Below are 15,026 nucleotides of genomic sequence, written 5' to 3'. Positions count from 1 at the left end.
ATTTTTGAAAAACAATTTTCCGCTCCGCAGTATTGTGGCAACAATATATTTTTATTTGTTTTGATTTTGCAGGGTCGTTAAAAAAAGTGTTCAGGATCTATTTTCAAGACATTACGGTTTTATAATCGATTAATGCGCATTGTTGAAAATAAAATTTTACTTAAAATTTAAAAATTTTATGAGCATTTATTAATTTATCCAAAGTTTATCAATTATTGCATTTACATACTTGTTTATACAAACTGCGACACTTCAGCTGTGTTTTATCTTCATATTTATAAATTGTATTTGTGTTTTGTTGCAGAATAAAACTTTGTAGCTTTGAGAATTAGCTGCTTCTAAGATTTTAACATGCTACGCTTTGAAATTCATTCTGACATTTTTCCTTGATTAGATGAAATCGTAATTTCTGATATTAAAATTACGTTATTCATAACTCAATTATAAACTCAATATATCTGCTAAACGCCGTTGATTTGAAATAATTTAAAATTTAATCAAGTTGAAAATTTTATTGACCACTTCTCTCTAAAACCTTAATTGTTTTCATATTTGTATTTTATTCCTGGATTTTTTTTCTAAAATATTTTTAACAATAATGTTTCAGTATTATAATCAATATTTTTGAATTGAGTTTTTCCACAGCATGTGAAAAAAATTTTATGATAATTTATTTTGTGCATTATTAATTTATATTTATGCCAAGTTTTTTATGTCACCAATATATTTCTAATTATATTGCTATTTATGAGATTTAATGCAGAATGTATTAATTTTGATTTGAACCATCTAAAAACGATAATTCATTTTTTAAACTTAATTGAGCATTCATAGTGATCATTATATTTCTAATATAGATTATTGGTAAATATTAAACATATATGCTCGTATGAAAGTTTAAATACTCAAATGCATGATTCTAAATATGTTAGTAGTGATAATATAATATTTAAAATAAATAGATTTTAAAAACATGTGGAAATTGCTGGGGCCAGATGTAAAACAACTAACTGTAACAACTGCCCAAAAAAACGATGAAAATGATGTTGATTTATGACAGCTTAGTTGCAAATTGAGCGTGTCAAAAAGTGGTTAGTCAAATTTGAAATTCAAGTGTTAAAACAATGTTATTTGAAAAACCATGTGAAAAAGACTAAAAACAAAAATTTTCAATAACCTATTGCTTATTTATTGCATTTTGATGCAAAATGAAATTAAAATATATTAATTTGAACTATCTAAAATCAATAATGCATAAAAATCATGCTATTTCTAAACTTCACCTTTTCATTTAAAACCATGTTAGAGTAAGTTATTTTCTGTTTTTTTTAATTTGCATTTGTTGTTTTGTAATTTTATGCATTTTTATTTATTATATCTATGTTGCTTTAACATTATGTTATGTAATATTTTTTTCTATCCTTATTGTTTAAACTTCTATTCATTGCATTAAAATATCAGCTTCATTAGTGTGAATTTTGTTTCAAAATATGAATTTTTAGGTGTCTTTTGTTTGTTACTATCTTTGTGAATTGTGTAATAGTGTTTCCTATTTTTAGAACGGGAATTGTAACCATTGTATGTCATTACCATTATACAGTGTTTTATTTTATTATATTGTATTTTTGAAATTGATTTTTTAACGTTTTAAAATATTTGGTTCTTTTGATATAATACTAATGTATTTTCCTTACTTTTTTTTTTTTTTTAAATTTAAATCGAATAAAAGATGTTAGGATTTAATCTTTGAAATTCTACCAGTTTAAGACTATTTATTCTGATAAGTAGTTAAGAGTTTCAATTTTGATGAACATTTAAACAGTCTTAATTTTAACCTGATACAACTTCTGTTTTTCGTATTTTCATACAAATAAATAATTTATGAAAAATTGTTTTCCATGTAGTACTAATAATTTGTGCTGATATTTTTATAGTTTTCTCTTATTAATATCTGAAATGTAATTTCTCACTTATATATTATGCTATATATAAATGTCTGATACATTAGTGCTTATATATAAATATATTGAATACATATGTGATGAGATTTGTGTCAATAAATAAACCACAAATTTTGTAAAAGTGTCACACATAAACGTATAATACACAGCTATTCCACTCAAGTGCTATAGCATGTCAATTACTGCAGAAATAGTAAGGAGGACAGGGGAAAAAATTATGATGTATACACAGTACTCATAATAGCACACTAGCAGATTTATTAGGGCAAACTTTAAAAAAAAAATTTTTTTTTTAAATCTTGTTCTTCTATATTGTCAGCAGATGTAGAAAATGGAAATAATTTTGAGTTGAATTGATATAGAAATTCTGGTTTTAACTCTTAAGTTAAGAGTTTTAATTCATAGAACTATTATTACTGGATTTGCAAATTAAATTTTTTTCTTAATCATAAAAGATTTCATTTTTATGCTTATGAATAATGTAGAGATTTTCATAATTTTAATTGGGGACCCTCTTTGAGTAAAAAAGGACCCAAAAGTTCAGAAAGTTTGCAAAGTCTAGTGGAATCACTGATACATAAGCAAAATCTCCTCATATTTTTTTCTGATGTTTATTAAATTATGTTATAGAAAAAACTCCTTTGCGTCAGCTGCTATAGACCATAAAACACAATTGTACTCTAACTACAGTGGGTCTTCCTTGTAAGAGAGATTCTAGAACACAATATTCATTTAAATTAAAAAATGTCTTGAGAAAATATAACGTACTTTTAGGACATGTTTTATTTTCGATAAAATATTTTCGTAGAATTTAATATAATGAATAAGATGGAAGGCATGAAAACACCTCACTATTTCAATTACTGTAGAGCAAAGCATCTCAGCCTAGTGCAATACTAGAGTCCCCTTGGCAGAAACACGGCGACATTGTCGCAGAACGTTAAAGAGTTCTTGCAGAAAGAGTTTCCTTTAAAAAGTAAAAAATTTTGATTTTCTTTTCTGCAAAAATTTGTGAAATTTTTTTCCTCTAAAATTATGCTTAAAAGATGCTTTTTTCGAGCATCAGAGGGGAAAGAAATGTTCTTAATTTTTCGATTCTTATTTGAGAAGAATGAACAGTAAAGAATATTGAAGCGAAAAATTTCGTTTCTGCAGAAATGTTTGAAATATTTTTTTCCCTCTACAATTTATTTTTTTTATTTATTCCCTTTTGGGAAAAATTTATAAAAAATTGGTTTTCTTTTCTTTCACTGATTTTACGATTCTTAATTATTTTTTAATGTGATGATGATTTACGAAAGGCGAAAAAGGAAATAATTAGTATGTTTTCCTCTCACAAAATGTGAGAATATCGCCCATGATATTAAAATTAAAAATATTACATATTCATTTAAAAAACAAAACAAAAAAAAATAATTTTATTATAACCAAATAGGCTTTTCTTTGCATATAAAACATTTCTGTTACTTTAAATTTAATTAATAACATGTATATTAGTTATTATTAAAAGTATCTTGCAGAAAGATATTAGTGCTAGAGAAGTTTGTCGTAGAAAGCCCAAAAACGTTCTGTCACAGGGACTAGAGTTTACAGCTTGGGGCCCATCCTGGTTTATATTTTAACTCAAAGTGACATTTGAACTTCACTTATAATTTGTATATAGCAAAACTGCACACCTGTTTTTTGTTATGTATTTTATCAATAACAAATATATAACATTGTATAGGTAACATTGTTTTGTACTATTATATATATCTATTGCATTTTACTATCAAAAGTTTGTGTTTTATATTGTGTTAGACAATTTTATTACCAATTATGTACGACATATATTTTTACAGTATGGAACCGATTATCCGGAACGGTCTGGACCATCGCTATTCCGGATAACTGATTTTTCCGGTTTTCTGAATTGCTACAAAAAGTCGTTTTTTTTATTGTTAAACCCAACTTAAAAAAAAAAATTGGAAATAATCTTAAAAATAAGAAAAAATTATGAAGTAATACACTAATGATTATTTCCAAAATGATGGTAAGGTAAACATCTTTAAAAAAAGAAAGAAAAATCGTAAAATCTTATGAGAAAAAAAAAATTTTTTTTAAAAATTAATAGAAAATTTATTGAATTTCGTTCCGTTTTTTTGGTTTTCTGATTTCCGGATAACGGGTTCTGTACTGTATTATCAAAATTAATCTATGTTTATTTTTAAATTTTTTTTATGTCATAAAAATTCTTTATACTGAGGCTATTATATTATTATTATAAAGGGCTATTATATTATTATATTTTAAGTGTGAATTTGACATAGTTTACTCTTGATCTCAATAATATATGATTACTGAATTTATTGGTAAATTACTTACTAGAATTGATAATGAAGTAAAACATTAGTAAAGGTAAACAGTTATAGTTAAAAATTGATGAAGTAGCTAATAAAAACGCATGCCAACAATTTTTTTTAAATTTATTATTTTTATTTGATCTAAGGTAATTATTAAGTACTAATCTAAATAAGGTTTAGCTTACATTATTCAAAGTAATAGTTACTTCTTATGATATTGAATAATAATATGTCTATTCATATTTTATAATAAAAAGTTTTATTTTAAATAATCTTTTATTGAGAATATTTATTACAATTTTTACTTAGCAATCTTTTGTTCTTTTAAATATATTTGATTTATTTTTTTGAATACTTGTTGAATAAATTTATATTTAATATCTAATATATATAATTTATTAAAATTATTTAAATATATTTTAATATTAATATGTTTAAAATTTTAAATATGTATCAAATTATTTAACAAATATATTAATATCATTTAAATATATATTAAATTCTTTTTAGTGCTATCAATTGAAGAAATACTTAGTGGGCTACCTTCAGAGTCTCCTTCTTGTGTGTTATGCTATCAAAAATTTTTCAATAAAAGCAGTCTTCGTAGACACATGGAACGTCATTTGTTAACCAACCGAAAACGATTTCAATGTGACATATGTTTCAAACTTTTTTGTCGGAAAGATTATGTAAGGGAACATAAACAACATATGCATGGCTTTAAATTTGAATCAAAATCCTCTTCTGAAGAAGCACATGCAGAACAGTTTGCAAAATGCGAGCTTTGATGAGAAATTTTATTATGTTATTGCTTTCTATTATGAAAGTATGTGCTTATAAATTTTAAAAAAATATATCAGTTACTATCTATTGCAATATTTATATTTTATGCCAAAGTATTTATGAATAAATCTTTATTGTATACAATTTGTGAAATCATTAACATAGTTTTTAGAATCAGATTATAGCTTGAAAAATAATTGACTATTTGCCTGTGACCATTCTGATATAGTAGTTAAAGAATGTATTTAACAATGTGTGATGTTAATGTTATTCATTTTTATATTTTTGAAGTAATTAAGAACATAAAAATAATTATAAATTACTTATTTCTTTCTCTTTTAAAACAATGTCTATAATATTGTTTTTTCTAATTAATTTTTTTATGTGCCGAATTAACTAAAAGCAACTTTATTGTTTTAAACAATCAAATAGAATAGTTCTAAATTATATTTACGAAGAGAATGTTTTAATTAATTATTTTAAATAATAATAATGTAGTTTTAATCAAGTTATATTTGGCAATGAAGCCATTTTTGTTGTAAGAATCAGAAATATGTGATATATATTGCTTAAAAAATTTTTAGTGGAGACATTTGCTGCATATGTGTTATTGAAGCTGTAACCACTATCCACATATCTACCATTATATTACACTATAGTGATGCCATTTTTGAATTATGTAATTAAAAGTATGATCCACTATTGCACCAAATGTTCAGAAACTTTTACTCAGCCTTTTCCAAGCATTGCTTACAATAAAAGTTGTTAATTGATAAAGATAATGCCTAAATGATAAAGATAATGCAAAATCGTCAATACATTCAGATAATATTATTAATCTTATTCAATCTATTTATTTATTTAAATTTGTTCAAATATATATTTTACAAATTTTATATTGTGCCATTAATTTTTTAGTCTAAAATATTATTTGATAATACTTGTTTTAATTGCTGTTGAAAGTTTGTGTTTATATGTTACATTCCTATTTTATTTAATGTGTGCAATAAATACAAATTTACACATTTATTTATTCTCGATTTGGTGGAATTTGTAGTTTTTAACCCCTATCTTAAGATTATAAAATCTCTCTTTCTATATTTGTATACCTCTGTTTCTTTGCTTTTTTTTTTAATGTGATTGTTTGTTAAAGTTTGACGATGCATAATTTTAACACGAACCTTTTAAAATCTAATACATACTAGAAAGCAAAAACCCAATCTTATAAATAATAAATTATAAGGTAAGTTTAAAAACATAAAAGTTCTTGAAAATGAGTTATTTATTTTATGATAAAGCTTAGTTTTCTTCTACTTGTCTTAGCGAAATTTAAAATAATGGTTTTCCTTTTTTAATTGTTAACTATATGCTAAAGTTTTGTAGATGAAAATTCTTAAAAAATTATTTTTTAAAAATTGAGATATCTGTGGGGGAGATCTTGTTTTGGACTCATCAAACTAAACAACATTAATTTGTTTTGCATAGTCTTTAAATGTGTTTGTTAATGAAAGTACTGAGTAATGATCCTTAAATGTTTTCAAATGGAAGATGGATTTATAAGTTTATGCATTTAGATGCTTGTGGTATTACTTTATTCAATTTCATTTCCTATTGTCGATGAATAAACTTCAAGGATAATTTACTCTTAAGTTATTAAAATATCTCTTTGAACCTTCATCCCTGTAGATGTTCATATACAATAGCATGTTTTAGAATTTATCTTATAATTTATTTCATGCATATTTTTATTTCAAATCTTTGACTTATCCCTTCAGTATATGAATTTCTATAATTACAATTATGCTTAGAAGCTATTATGCATATTACAATTATGCTTAGCTACTATTTATGCTTAGAAAATACAGTGAAGCCCTGATTATCTGCAGGATTGGTTAACATTGGTACCACAGAGATGTAATTTGCAGATAGACTAAAAATAAAACTCAAAAGTAAGGTAGAAATATGAAGGGAAAAAAATTTGAAACATATTCTTACATGTGTATACAGTCGAACCCCGCTATAGTGAACCTGGGATATAATGAACACTCGGATGTAGTGAACTTTTTTAGCGGTCCCGTCCGTATTCCTATTTAAATAATGTTATTTTTAACGCTTATAGTGAACAGCTTAGAACTTGGAAACTCGGTTATAGTGGACTCAAATTTCATTTCTTTAAATATCTTTTTCAGTCCTCCATCTTTAAACTTGTAGGTGTTGGGACTGAAAATGAATGCATTCCTATAAAATGTGTCATATTACTCTCCTTTATGCTTATCACTTTTAACTATACTGTAATAAATGTCAAACAGATCATTTATCTGATACTCCCCCCTCCCTGACAAGCCTCGCTTTCTCTCTTTTCCCCCAGCTTGCTCTACAACTAGTTAACTTGGCCACCTGCTGAATTTTTGGAATTTTCTTATCTGTTCAAAGCATATTCTTTACAAATCACCCCTTGACAATCAAAAAGGGGAACAATTTAACTCATTCTACAGCTGCTCTCTTCATATTCTTACATTATCTATTTGAGACAAGATTTTTATTTCAAAAGCAGTGAAAATGGCAAATTCTCTAAAGAGAAAAGCGTTTTCGATAGACGACAAAGTTAAAATTGTAAAGCGTATTGATGATGGAACCAATCAATCGACACTGTGTAAGGAATTTTCCTTGTCAAAATCTACAGTTTCAAACATTTAGAAAAATCGAAGTGCAATTCTTGCGGCATACGACAAAAACATGGTTTCATCGAAAAAACTGCGTGGAGCTGAAAGAGAAAACGTAGAAGATGCTTTGTTAAGATGGTTCGAAATCTTCTTCAAAATGTAAAAATCTTACATTCTTTGCACATTGTAGATAAGAAAATTGATGAGCTCAATTTAAAATCAAATTGTGTTCAATCAAAAATCACAAATTTTTTTCATAAAAAGTGAAAATAAAACTAATATTTAGCGACGTAATTACTTTTTCCATCAATTTTTGCTTTATTATCTGTTAATTAGTTAATAATTTTTTAAATGACTTATGCAAAATTGCAAAGCCAATTTTCAATCATTCAACTGTCTTATGCAAAAAATATTCTTCAAAAAATTTGGATATAGTGAACCATCGGTTATAGTGGACACATTACTGAGTCCGCAGACGGTTCACTATAGCGGGGTTCGACTGTATATATTTTACACATACCACAGAAGTTTTTGTTCTACATCTGAATTGCTGAAACAACAAATAGTGTGTTCAGTTACACTCTTTTTTTAAAAAAATCAATGATCAATCGTGCACAATATGATTTCCGATTTCTTCATGGAACTCACGGATAAGAGCTCTACTGCGCAAAAAATCATTATAATTATTAAATTTAAAATATCAAGAGCCAAAGACTAGAATTCTAGCACCTGAACCAATTTTTATCCTTTGTGAAAATCAATATTAATGCACTTGTTACCATTTTGCCTTACAACAGTGTTTTAGTTTTTTTTTAAAGAGAAAATTATTTTGTTTTAAATAAAACATTTTAATTCTCAACTTAATATAAAATGTTGTTGGAAGAGTTTCTGTGAAAAAAAAGTTATGTCAAAAACTCATATTTATTCCTAAGAATAAAAATGAATATATATATTAACCTTTTACTTAAGGCTGATTTAATCAGTGACCCAGAATGACAGGCTTCAATATTCTAATCTTCTCTCTTTAAATATTACAGCATATGTTGTGTACTTTTAAGCTAATATCATAAATGTCAACTTTTCGACTTATCACGGGGAAAAAATTCTCAATCATAACAAAGCAACATTTCATCTTTATTGTGCAGATTAAATATAATTACCAAACCTCTTATGCATTTTTGTGTCCCCTTGTGATCATAATCATTTTGAATCACATTTCTTAAAACAATAAAATTTGTTATCTACATGCTACTATTTTATGCTGCATTTCTCTTCTCTTCATTATTTCAGAGAAAAGAAACAGACTATGTTTGTTGAATTGTTAAAGCTTACAGATAATTACACAGTTTTTAATTTGAACAATTCCAAACTCATATTTCATTTTTATTTACTTGTGTGCTTTGTTTATATTAACATGATTTCATTTGTTACATTTTGTTTGTTTTTGTGAGAAAAATTCTTTTTTGGTTTACATGAATTATTATAATAAAAATTTAATTAGAGTTATTATTGTCTTCTATATTTTTATAATATGGCCAGTTCTTAACCTCGTGTTTGAAACAATGATATGCAGGCAAAATTTCAAGCTTAGATAAGCTCAAAAATATTTAACAATCCTTTTCACTGATTACCTACAAATGCAGACCTAGAAACAAGATCAAATTATTTTTCTCCCATGTGCTCGATTTGCAGAGGTTAAAAAATTTATTACAAATCGGACAAGTTTTTTATCATTTAGGTTTAATAGATTTAGTTAAAAATACTTTTAAAATGTATAAAGTATGTGTTCGAGACTGCTTCAACACATTTAAAGAGGTCTTTCTTGATTTGTACGGATTCCACTTTTTGCCCATAGTTTTTTCAATGGTGGTGTCTAATATTGCTGATAGTTTGCTTATTGTATTTCAGATAAAATTGATTCTTAAAACATTAGTGTATAAATGTTAGTTTAAAAAAAAAGCAACAGAGAGAGGCCTGTTTATGGGTAAACTTATGCTATTAGAAATACATAGTTGTTAAATAGCTAAGTCTTGCCAAACATAGGATAAATAGACCTAATAAGATACGGTTAGACCAGATTAAAAAATTTAAAAAATTGTCCCTTCGAACATTTAAGGTTCTTGTGAAATATTTTTTCATTGTAGTGAACTAACTCAGAAATTTTTTTAACACGAATAGAATTTTTACAACTGTCATCAGCCTATTCAACTGTTGATTTATTTGTTTAAATTATTTTTAAGAAATGGTGAACAAATTCCTTTTTATTGTAATTTATCAAAATAGTTCCTAAAATAACTTTCAACTCTAGAAGTAAATCATTGATAGTCTCATCTTTAGTGCACTCTGACTGCAACATGAGGTTGTGTCCTCAAAAAGAGCTCCTCTCTAAATAAGAGCCTCACACAAATATTTTGAATGCATTTTAATTCACTTATTTGTTTTGTTAAATTCTTCGCGTTTCCCTATATGACCTTTTCCACATTTGGTGCACATATTTGCCCAGTTGCTAGGAGAGGTTTTAATGGTCTCTCCCAGAGAACACTAAGTCTATGGAAAAAATTCTGTGCCTCCCAAAAGTGGTCGCTACATAAAGATCGTCTTTCTAGAAGGTTTTGTATATATATAATACGTTGGAACAAAATACAAAAACTTTAGTTCCATCACTGAGAAGTTCCATTTGCTGAAACTTATAAAATAAGTAGTGTATACATAGATATCAAAGAACTCAATTTTTGTATGCATGAAGTTAAGTTTCATGGCAATTACATTTATGAAGTGCTAAAATTTCATTTCTATACATCTGTTATACATATTTTTTTAAATAATAAAACACATCAAATAACAAAAATGTTTTTAACTATCTCCATACTCTAGCTGGGAGGAAAACATTATAAATATATTTTATTCCAAATTTAGAATGTATCATTAGTGAAAATCTGATTAATAGATTTGAAATTTATTAGTGTGAGTTTCTTATTTAAATTTTTACAGTTTGTTTTTAAATTTACTTTTTCTATACAGAAATGCATCTTTATTTATATATAGACCTATTCACTGACCAGTAAGTGTTTGTATTTTAATACTTGATTAAATTACAGCAAAGAAAAATATAAAATTTTATTTTATAGCATTTTGACTCACTTTAATAATATAAAATCAATAATTTCAACTTTTCAGAAATATATATCATATTTTGTACATTATTAAACATTTCTTGAGAAAACATTAAAAATAATATTTATTAAATAATTTCCTAAAACAAAACAGTATAAAATTTGTTTTAAAATAATTCGAACACAGTATAATTGCAGCTATATCTCTTTAAATTACAATAGAATGTAACATTCTTTTATGTGTCATTAAATAATGTCTTCTAGAAAATGTTTTATGACATAAATCACATCTAAATCTCCGGGGGTTCGACACGTGTCTCTCCAGCACATGGCGTTTTAGTGTTTGTTCAGTACAAAATCGTCTTTTGCAATATGTACAATATGGAACACTGTAGCTTACATCTGCAATAACTATGCCATCTCCATCAAATTCCACATCTGCAAAAGAAAATATGACTAACTGATACAGGTAGTTTATTTAAATCTAATATTTCAGGCAGTTAATTGTTGTTTTTTTTAACTTTCATTTTAAGTCATTTACATTTTTTTACTTCGAAAATTATTAAAAACAATGAATTCTCAATTTTTGCACATTTGTGTGAGCCCAAAATATGCTTGTGATGAAGTAGCGTTTCTAATAATAAAAAAATCAAGTTACCAATGCTTTTCATTATTTATATTGTTATAACTGTTGTGAGCTAGTAACAGATGATAATTATTTTTCTTGTACGCATTTTGAGCCATTCTCATAATTACAGCGTTGAAGGCTACAGACATAGACTAAACTAATAATTATCATCATCTGTTACTAGCTCACAACAGTTATAACAATATAAATATTTTTATCTAAAATGAAATTTTTCAGAAAAGCATTGGCTGCACACAATGCTACCATTTCAAAAGATCTGGTGCCAAAAAAGTGATACACTTAAGATTTTTTTTTAATTTTAAAAAACAGTCAACAAAGTATTTAATTGCAATTTTCTTCTAAGTTTTAAGATTCATTCGAAATCTATCATTTTATTATGTTTCACAATAATAAAATGAAAGTGCTGATTCATTGTAAATAAAAGGAAATTTAAAAATTATGATATTTTTAATGCATATTCTACAAGTTGAGTGATTAGAAGTAAAACAGGTTTATGTTTGAGAAGATTTATACTTTCGTAGGGGAATTTTTTTTTTTTCCTATTTAAATATGGCTATAATTATAAAAAATATTTCCCATCCCAACACAATCTATGCAATATTTCAATTTGAATAAAAAAAATAATATTTTTAAAATAAAATTAAAAAGCTTACACCAAAACATTATTTTTTTAAACCTAGAGAATACTAATATGCGAAAAAAAAACTGGACTAAAATTAATTATTTGTTTAAATTAAAAAAAAAAAAAATTTTTTAACTCATTCATGTTTGAAAAAATCTATAATTTCACACAGTATTTTTTTCTTCCTTTTTAAATATGGCATATAACTATAAAAAAATATTTCCCGCCTCTATACAATCTATATATATAAATTAAAAATTATATTTCTAAAATAGAATTAAAAAGCTAACATCAAAATATTGTTTTAGACTGATAGAATGAAAATATGTTTAAAAAAAATTGGTCTGAAATAAATTATTTTTTTAAATAGTTAAAAAAACATTTTTTTAATGTATTCGCCCATTGTAAGATGATGATTAAAAGCCATATCATAGTATGAATTCATTATTTCAAATCAGCAATGACATAAAAATGCTTTTATGTCAGGCCAAAAAAGCTTCATACTGATAAAAATTCTATAGATCAATAATCCCCCTATTTAGAAGTCAACAATCTGAAGGTCAATCATCTTCTTACTGTTGATGGACTTAAATTAAGGGTAGAAAAATTTATTGAAGAGCAAATGGAAGAAGATAGCAAATATCATTCTACAAAAATACTAAATTTTTGTTTAAAAAGATGTTATTAATAGCTGTATACATTTATTCTGCAATACCATTAAATAAAAGTTTTTATTAGGATAATATGCTTTGTAAAACAACTTCCTGCTATTGCTATGTTTTCCACAGCTAATATTTCTAATTTCTTTAAAATAAATTATCATTTGGAACCTTTTTCCACTAAGCACTTGAATTCAATATTTCATATGCAATAACTATTAGTACATAGGAGGTACAGCACACCATGACTATTTGTTTCTAAAATTGAGTGCATACCACATGCCCATGCATGATATTTCACTCTACTTTGTGGTGTAGGGCACTATGACCTGTCACAATAAATGGCAATCTGAAAACTTACATTTTTTTGACAAGGTGTCCTTTACCTCCAATGTACAGATATAAATTTTACAAATGTATATCAAAAGTTTATGAAAAATGCTGCACTTTAATTTTTCTCTAAAACTTATTTTGAAACTTAACACATTAAATATGAATGCATATTCAACAAATGGGTAGCAACACACTTAAAAATTAATATGCCTACAAATTTTATTACTTTCAAATTTATTAACTTTCATAACCTAAATGGCTATTTATTCCAATATGATAGAAATGTAAATCCAAATAAAAGCATTCATTCTCAATGAGTTAAAAAACAAACATACATGTTTCTTCAAACTTTAGTTCAATATTTAGAAGACAATTGAACTCAGGAATATTTTTAAATATAAAAACCATAAACTAAACTTGAATAAATAAATTTAATAACTTGTTCATATTTTATGTACTAAATATCATACGAGCAAAAATGTTAATTAAGGTGATTCAAGTATTATTTATAAATGGCAGTTATTTGGGACACAATTTAAACTATTAAATTTAAGTGTTATCACATTTATGATCATTTTTATACCATAAAATAACCTTAGTAAAAACAGTTTAGTTTTTATAACTTTTCGAAAAGACAAATTACAAATGTTGAGGTTTATTAAGTTTTAAAATGAAGAAGGCATACAATAAAATAACAGATGACACTGCGAACATTGAGTTTTGGAAATAGAAGAATAAATATTAAGAAATTTACAATTATGAAAACAGTACTGAAAAATTCCACATAAATTCAATCAAATATAATTCAAGATAAATTTAATTTCAAAATTTATCTTAAATTATATTTAATTCAATTCTCATTTACCAGATTCATCAATTAGCATTTTTACTAAAAGTTATAACAGGAATTCTTAGATAAAACATATTTTTGATTTAATATTTGAATGATATCCTATTAATTGACCATAGTATTTTATCAGCACAAAATATGTAAATAACACCGATCCTGTAACTTTACTTAAAATTGATTGCATATTTTTACTTATTCCAGCATATATTTTTAAATAGTTATGGTAAATATAAAGTAATATCTAACTAATCTATACATAATAAAACCAATATGAACTAAATATATATATATATATTATCTCTTTACACTCATAGTAATTATCTCATCATTGCCAAGAAAGCAATTTTATTTATCTATAAATTATGACACATTATTCTTTATTAATTTCAAATATTTTAAGGATCTTAAATAATAAACAGTAATATTTCTCATATTGAAGGGAAGTGTTTGTAGTAGCTTCATGTGATTAAAACCAGACTAAAATACTTTTCAAAAATATAAGGTATGAAAATAATAAAAAAACAAACTAATATTTAACAAAGAGTGCATATCCTTTGTTTCAGCAGAAAGAAACACTATTGTGAGAGAGTAATATTTATTAAAATATGAGTTTACAAAAACTGATAAAACAATCAGCAGAAGCTAAATGTTACAGTAATCATAAACTTAACCACTCAAACAATGGTGTTATAAACTCGAAGGGACACAAAGTCTCATATCAAAAATTGATAATTTTTTTAACAATTCAATTCAGTCAAAATAATGACAAAACTGACGAAGTTGTAGGGCATGTATTTACTCCAAAAATAATAATAAATATTAATTTATTTCTAACAATGTGAATATCTTTGCTTTTTCATTTGTTTTTACATATTGAAGTTCTTCGATTTATCATCTTCTTTTTTTGATATATCTCAGGATACCAGAGCCCAATGATTAAGATTATTTCCAGTTATTGAAACATTTTGGTAATCAGTTTATACTTCCTCATAAATATCAGTTTCTTTTGGATTAATTTAATTAACTAGTTATTTCCTACTTTATGAAAAGG

General features: G+C 25.4%; 1 protein-coding gene and 1 long non-coding RNA gene across 4 annotated transcripts in view; one reads left to right on the top strand and one right to left on the bottom strand.

The window, feature by feature from the left end:
• Positions 1-51: 51 nt before the first annotated feature.
• Positions 52-9,255, top strand: LOC139424926 (uncharacterized). 3 transcript variants are annotated; one of them, XR_015431238.1, is made up of 2 exons: positions 52-402; positions 4,814-9,255. It is a non-coding gene; the product is annotated as an uncharacterized LOC139424926 (long non-coding RNA). The 3 variants fall into 3 exon arrangements; XR_015431237.1 differs by having other exon boundaries at positions 52-1,091; XR_015431236.1 differs by having other exon boundaries at positions 52-1,307.
• A 1,596-nt stretch (positions 9,256-10,851) lies between these two features.
• The window catches only part of LOC147814391 (uncharacterized), a 118,481-nt gene continuing 114,306 nt past the window's right edge, over positions 10,852-15,026 (bottom strand). The window contains exon 5 of the mRNA XM_087156808.1: positions 10,852-11,300. Within this exon, the coding sequence (XP_087012934.1) occupies positions 11,071-11,300 (230 nt within the window). The 3' untranslated portion in view covers positions 10,852-11,070. The remainder of the gene's footprint in view (positions 11,301-15,026) is intronic.

The sequence above is a fragment of the Parasteatoda tepidariorum genome, chromosome 2 (genome assembly GCF_982258835.1).
Source record: "Parasteatoda tepidariorum strain Cologne lab strain chromosome 2, Ptep-v5.0, whole genome shotgun sequence".
NCBI lineage: Eukaryota > Metazoa > Arthropoda > Arachnida > Araneae > Theridiidae > Parasteatoda > Parasteatoda tepidariorum.
Note: the sequence above shows the minus strand (reverse complement) of the source record. Positions and strands in the feature narration are given on the sequence as shown.